Source organism: Sardina pilchardus, chromosome 7 (assembly GCF_963854185.1).
Source record: "Sardina pilchardus chromosome 7, fSarPil1.1, whole genome shotgun sequence".
NCBI lineage: Eukaryota > Metazoa > Chordata > Actinopteri > Clupeiformes > Clupeidae > Sardina > Sardina pilchardus.
Window position 1 is genome coordinate 34,555,449 of NC_085000.1, and position 7,068 is coordinate 34,562,516.

The window sequence follows — 7,068 nt, forward strand, 5'->3', positions numbered from 1 at the left end:
GAACCCACACATTTGAGCTGCTGCATGCTAGCCCTGCCCCGCCTCTTAACTGTTACACTAACACCACTAGCAATGCTAGGGGGTCCAGGGAAAGCTATAATATTATATATATAATAATAATAATAATAATAGCCCTTTAAGTGAAGACTTCTAGCACATTTTGTGCATAGAAATGGACAGATTGAGACTTACAAATATGATGTAAACATCAACAGATTTAAGGCATCTTGCTGTGAAACAAAGATGCCAGTATGAACTATGATTATCATAGTGTGACCCGTATCGTTATTATACATATAAGTATATACATTTTATTATATTAAAGATATCAGTGGTGTGACCTCAAAACAGAGGCGTGAGCTTCAGAGTTCTAAGCTGGGTAGGCCCGTTCAGTGATCCATCCCTGATAGTGTCAAGGCCTTACTAATGAATGGGCCCTCTAGTTATGGGGATGGCATGAAACCAGAACACAGCTCAAGTGCAGTCTGGTGAAGACATTTGCTAGTGAAGGCATCTGAAAAAAGGCTAATTTCTCAAAGCAGGTAGAAAGCACTTTATTGCAACGGCACATTTTGATTTCATCATTGGTTTTGCCTGCGGTAGTTACTGAGCACACAGAGGAGTGGTGCAGCAAAGGACCCTTAAGCCACATATCCAGATAGCTTGAGTTTCAACAGTAGCAAAGGCCAGCATCTCCTTAAGCTATAGGTTTCTGTTAACTCTTCATTAAAACATTTATCGTTCATACAAAACATTGTTGCCCTAGCTGTCATTCGGACTAAACAAACAACTTGTTTAGGCAATGTGTTCCACATCAGTATTGATAGTGGCAGCTTTCAAAAAACAAATTTATAATTTAAAGTCCAACTTTAGAATAGTATTTCTTTGTGTTAGAAAGTTGGCATCTGAGAAATACAAATAATGGCAAGTAATTCAACTAGATAAGGTGGGAAAGGTCAGCTACTTCCCCACTTTAGCAATAACATTTCTGCAAGGAAAAAAAGCAAAACACAATTTAGTGTGCTAAGTACACACATACCCAGATGAATACTAAAGTCGCTAAAATGTCTTGGAAAAAGTTGAGCACAGTGAAAGTCAACTCAGTAGAGGACTTAACTATGGAACATACACACCCCATGCCCATTCAATGAGTGGCTGCAAAATTAGTCTGATTTCAGTGCTAAAATGTGCAGATATCCAAGAATCACTAAACAGTTTTCTTGATTAGTAAGTATATTGATATCATTTCCATTTTCAAAACCTTGATTTATTTGATTAATACAAAGCAAAGTTAGATCCACCAAAAAGACAGCAAATTGTTTGTTTTGTTTCTCTTTCAAGACTGTTCCTCTGTGACAACGTCCGTGTCATTGGGCTGTTTCATGAAGAGGCACTAGGGTCAGGATGCCGGATTCACTACCAAACTAAACCACGAGTGTATGGACAGACACTAACACAACTACCTAATTCAAATAGAAGGGGCAGAATTAAAAAGGAAAACACAACTTCATTTCTAATTAGCATTGTAATGGCGTTCCTGATTGACGTCATAAAGGATAGACTGATGACTCAAAGCTACACCTCTATGCAAGCTAACAGTACAGGCTAGGCCCTCACGTCCTGCACTAAACTCATATTTGTTCTGTTCTCCAGATGGGAGGAGGTATGAATGCCAACGTGTGCTTTTCCTTACCCTTACATCTTGAACTCAAAGTCAAACATGGGTGCTTGCACATAGACAATAAGTGAGTGAATGTGCATTGTTGTGTAAACGAGATCTCTGCTCAATGGTTCATTGGTATGTTGTAGTTTCACTTGATCATGCACAAACTAGAACAGCAAAAGAAAAAAAAAAAAAAAAGAAAAATCCACAATTTTAAGTATTTTCAAGATTAAGAACATCACGAGGTTTGTTAGGTTATGGCCCATAGTTTTATAGGAAGAGTGTGGAGGGAGGAGAATAACAGTCACGGACAAAAACACAGATCTATACGGATAAAATAGTGACCCAAGATGGTGGAAGATTAAACTCGGGGCTCTTAATAATCAAGTGCAGACTCCCTCGCTCCGTTACAAGTGTCCAAGGTAGGAGACCAACTGTAGGAGAGAAAGGGACACACGATTACATACGCACATTTCAGCACACAACACACCAGAGTATGCAACACTGAATACATGTTACATTAGGCTGACACTTACAACACGGTAAACATTTTATGCTTTTTAAAGCAATTCTAACAACAATTCTAGGAACATTTTAAAAAGAGAGTGCTGAAATAGAAAGTGATCAAAATGGTGGAAGTGTAAAAAGGTAACGGTAGTAGTAAAGGTGTGTTCTGTTCACTCACCAAAAAATCTAAACAAAAAGAGAGAGGCTGAAGAGAAGCGGTCACTCACCAAAAAATCTAAACAAAAAGAGAGAGGCTGAAGAGAAGCGGTCACTCCAGGCCGAGAAGCTCCACGTCGAAGATTAGGGTGGCGTTGGGCGGGATGATGCCGGGGTGGCCCTTGTTGCCGTACGCATAGTCAGGAGTGCAAGTCAGCTTCGCTCGCTGCCCCAAGCTCATCTGAACACATCACAGCACAAAAGGAGTCCAATTCAGTTTGTGTTTTAGGTGAAGCTCATCTGAACACATCACAGCACAAAAGGAGTCAATTCAGTTTGTGCTTTAGGTGACGCTCATCTGAACACATCACAGCACAAAAGGAGTCCAATTCAGTTTGTGTTTTAGGTGAAGCTCATCTGAACACATCACAGCACAAAAGGAGTCAATTCAGTTTGTGTTTTAGGTGCAGAAAACCTGAAAAGGACTCCTGACCAAACCAAGACTGCAGCAGCTGGATTGTGTTTGATAGGCAACCTATCAGCAAATCCAACTCTGAGTAAAACATACCAACACAGAAAACACAATGATGAGTAATTATATAAAAATAAAATATAAATATACATATATAAAAACTGAGAAAAAATAAATAAATAATGATTCAGCTGCCACTGACAATGGTGAGGAACCAAAGGACAACGGTTTGGCATCACAGCCACTCTTGCATATTGAACACGCCCACACCAACACCTCCATATTGCCCCCTAACACGCCCACACCAACACCTAACACGCCCACACCAACACCTCCATATTGCCCCCCAACACGTCCACACCAGCACCTTCACCTCCACCGCCACTCTTGCATATTGCCCCCTAACAAGTGCTACGTGAGAACTTTGCGCCTATTTAGCGGTGCTTCGTCTGTGATGAGGCCGAATATAGATCCAAGTAAATGTCTGTTCAGGTAATAGCCTCGTTCGATTTTGCATTATGATTTGTACTCGTTCTGAACACACGTCTCCCAAGATATATTTAGGACAAAAAAAAATGTCTGTCACTTTTTTTGTAGGACGTGCTAACCGACTCCCTTCATTTACAGCAACTGTGCTAAGCTAAAGCTAAAAACACTGCTCCCAAAGCCGGACAATGCCCGGACAGATTTTAATCGTTTTTTTTTCACTGTTATAACTCTGGGGGTGACTGAGACTGGCTTAATTTCATTTTTGGGTGGCGTATTCCCTTAAAGCTGGCCTGGGCCGGATCAGCATTTCTTGGCAAGCTCACCAGACATTCTGCTGTAACGAGTACTAAAACATAGACCAATCCCACACACGGGTAACTCCACTTTACACTGTACAAAAGTAACTTTGCTCTGCCCTGCACACAGCTAGCTCAACACACAGGTAACTCTGCTTTGCCCTGTACAAAAGTAACTTTGCTCTGCCCTGTACACAGCTAGCTCAACACACAGGTAACTCTGCTCTGCCCTGTACACAGCTAGCTCAACACACAGGTAACTCTGCTCTGCCCTGTACACAGCTAGCTCAACACACAGGTAACTTTGCTTTGCCCTGTACACAGCTAGCTCAACACCCAGGTAACTCTGCTCTGCCCTGTACACAGCTAGCTCAACACACAGGTAACTCTGCTCTGCCCTGTACACAGCTAGCTCAACACACAGGTAACTCTGCTTTGCCCTGTTGTTGGTTCAGGCATATGAGCCGCCGTGTTCCTCTCTTCATGACCACGCCCACGCGGCGCACGGCGCTGCATACCTGCACTACCCCTTCCTCCCAGCCACGGATCACTTCCTGGTGGCCAATCTTGAACTTGAAGGGCTTGTCGCGGTCGCGGGAAGAGTCAAACTTGCGTCCATCGGTGAGGGAGCCTAGAAAAGAGAGAGAGAGAGTGCACGGTCATTTTCCCAGAAGCCCTTGCAGCCCACCAGAAGGGTCTCCGTCACCACCACCCCCTCTTAGGGTCTCCGTCACCACCACCCCCTCTTAGGGTCTCCGTCATCACCACCACCCCCTCTTAGGATTCCCACTCGGAGGCACAAGGCTCTGGCCAGAGGGAACCCCACGTCACAGGAGCATGCAGGGCCAGCGGTGAGGGCGCACTGCACTAGAGGCCATTATGTAACACGCAGGCAAACGATAGCGACGATCATACGTGACCAACGCACAAGGACTCAACCGCTTCTCAAGCTGCGATTCCTTCCTGAGGGAACACAGAGGTTTCTGTGTCAAGGAGAGGATCCTCCATTCAGCAGAAATAGCCACGGCTCTTGTCCCTGGCGTGTTGCGGAGTGAGAGGAAGTGGGGCCAAAACCTGGAGTCCACACAGATTACCTCTACAGGGTAACACCCACATCGCACCACACCACTGTCCCCATCCCCTCATACACAACAGCATCTGTCTAGGCCCATACACGCACACGCACACTGTATTGAAAGCACCTCAACAGCTGCAAAGACACGCAGTCTATGGATGTGTCCGTTGACATCACTTAATCGCGTATCAGAGCAGTCCCTTCCAATTGACCTCTTTACACATGAACTGACCAAATGAATCGCTTGTTCAGTTTTCCAAATGGTTTAGCATGACTAGTTATGGTGCCATATAGTCCATTAATTGGTGAAATAACAAGAACAACCAATAATATAAATAATAAAAAGAATAATAATCATCATCATCATCATAATTTAAAATGGACAATAGACAAGAATGTGGGTGGTATTTCAAAGTTACATAATCAAACACCAGCCGCACTGCCTTGATCGCAACTGTCTAGCGCTTTGGAATTGGCAAGCTCGTCGTAGAAGCATTATCTCTTAAGAAAATTAAAACAATTCCCTGGGCACCTGATCGGTAACTTAATTAACGACTTATCCACTCAAACTCCTTACTGCACTAACTTGCAGCCAATACAACGAGTCACAATATCCCATGGAGTCAATCACCCCAGACGTGATAATCCGCTCTATCTAACGCCGCCAATCCTTCGAGCTCCAACAAAGGCAAGAAATCAGACGGGGTTTAAAAACAGAGCTGTCTTGTCTGAATGAGACAGATGCCTTTGGCTGTTGACGGCTGGCCACCGTGGGCAAAAAAATATGTTTTTCAATTAACTACGAGTGGAGCTACATGCAATAACGATGAACGATACAACAAATCTGCTTCTTCGTCCCTTAAAACCAGCGTACACTACAAGATGGCTATACAGTCCACCCAGTTTCATTGAGATTGTGCCGGGGTGTCGTTTGTTAGCTAACGACAACCTAGCGCAACAAACGTTAACGTCTATCTGTTCGTCTAATGGCTTAACACGATTGTGTAACGTTAACGATTAAAAATATGCATGGTTTCAGATTTACACTGACCAATCTTACATATACGAAAGCATGCTGATTTTACAAAGAAAACAATTCCATCCATTTATTCCAAATCGTGTTGGGTGCATGCAGTCAGTTAGCAGACATAGCTAACTACACACTGGCGGTGCTGGGGCCATCAGCTAGGCTTGTTTGATACGACTCCTAATAGAGGCTGCTTGTATAGCTAAAATGGTCGATATGCCGATATCTTCGATATAGAACACCAAGATAACGCCCAGTTTCATAGAAGGTACACAATCTGAAAACAATAACGCTACTTAATCAGTTAAACCCTATTTAAGACTCACCGACATAATGCACCACACACTTCTGTCCTTTTTTGGGGAAAGTCCTTCCTGTTAAAACGCGCAGAGAAAAACAGGAAAACAGTCAAGAGCCCGCGATCAAAAAAATGAGATCAAAAAGAGACAAATAATAACAAAATATATCAATATTTAAATACCAAAAAATCATAATGGATATTAGAGGTTTTATGTTACCATCGCCCGGGGTTATTGTCTCAATCTCGACTCCCATTTTGTTCGACAGTATCTCCGTCCAAAAACGACACCCTCCCGCAATCTGCTCCCTCGGCGGCTGTTCCAAGCTGTCTCTATGCAGCGTTCAAGACCACGTGACACCAACGTACGAGAGCGTGTTTACGCTTGTACGACCTTCGACGCCGGAAATGGTGAGACGAAAAAGGAAATAACACAAGAATGCATTAGATTGAATGGGAAGCAAAGATAACCTAGTAGTCCTACATCTATGAGTAAAACAATGCTCTCTCTCTATGTAAAACTATGTATGTATGTTTCACCTTTTTATATATAGATTTTATTTTTTAAAGGAATATGGAAATCTCTTTTAATAGCCTACTTGTGTTTTGTGTGTTAATGTAGGGGACTCTCCTGATAGGAAGTAGGCCGAACAATAAGGCAGTTTCCCCACTGTATGGGATAGAGACTTCCCATGTTGGAAGAATGGCTACAGGGGGACAGCAACACAGGCTGTTATTTGCCTTCATGCAGCGCTGCACAGATGTGACTTAACACAGTGAATGCTGGACAATACGTGTGCTGATTAGAAAACTGTATGTTGGCAAAGACTGTTAAGGCGGAGCAAGATACTTCATCAGAAGCCACTTCCTGGAACCCGAATCGCACAAGAGGACAAATTCCCCTTGATGCAGAGCAGCTCTGCCATTTAAAGGGATATTCCGCCATTTGTGGAAATACGCTCATTTTCCACCTTCCCTCGAGCAAAACAATCGATATTTACCTTGTTCCCGTTCATCCAGCCATTCTGTGAGTCTGGCGATGCAACTTTTAGCTTCAGCCTAGCATAGATCATTAAATCGGATTA

At 43.2% G+C, this 7,068-nt stretch overlaps 1 protein-coding gene across 2 annotated transcripts; it reads right to left on the bottom strand.

Moving 5' to 3' along the window:
* Nucleotides 1-529: 529 nt before the first annotated feature.
* On the bottom strand, nt 530-6,347 carry fkbp1ab (FKBP prolyl isomerase 1Ab). 2 transcript variants are annotated; one of them, XR_009939889.1, is made up of 5 exons: nt 6,204-6,347; nt 6,012-6,059; nt 4,102-4,214; nt 2,349-2,567; nt 530-2,097 (listed from the first exon to the last, which is right to left on the bottom strand). XR_009939889.1 is itself a non-coding variant. In XM_062541940.1 (5 exons), the coding sequence occupies exons 1-4, from the start codon at nt 6,238-6,240 to the stop codon at nt 2,439-2,441; spliced, it is 327 nt and encodes a 108-aa protein (XP_062397924.1). In that variant the 5' UTR covers nt 6,241-6,345; the 3' UTR covers nt 530-2,097; nt 2,398-2,438. The 2 variants fall into 2 exon arrangements, 1 of the variants encoding a protein (XP_062397924.1); XM_062541940.1 differs by having other exon boundaries at nt 2,398-2,567; nt 6,204-6,345.
* Between the last annotated feature and the right edge of the window lie 721 nt (nt 6,348-7,068).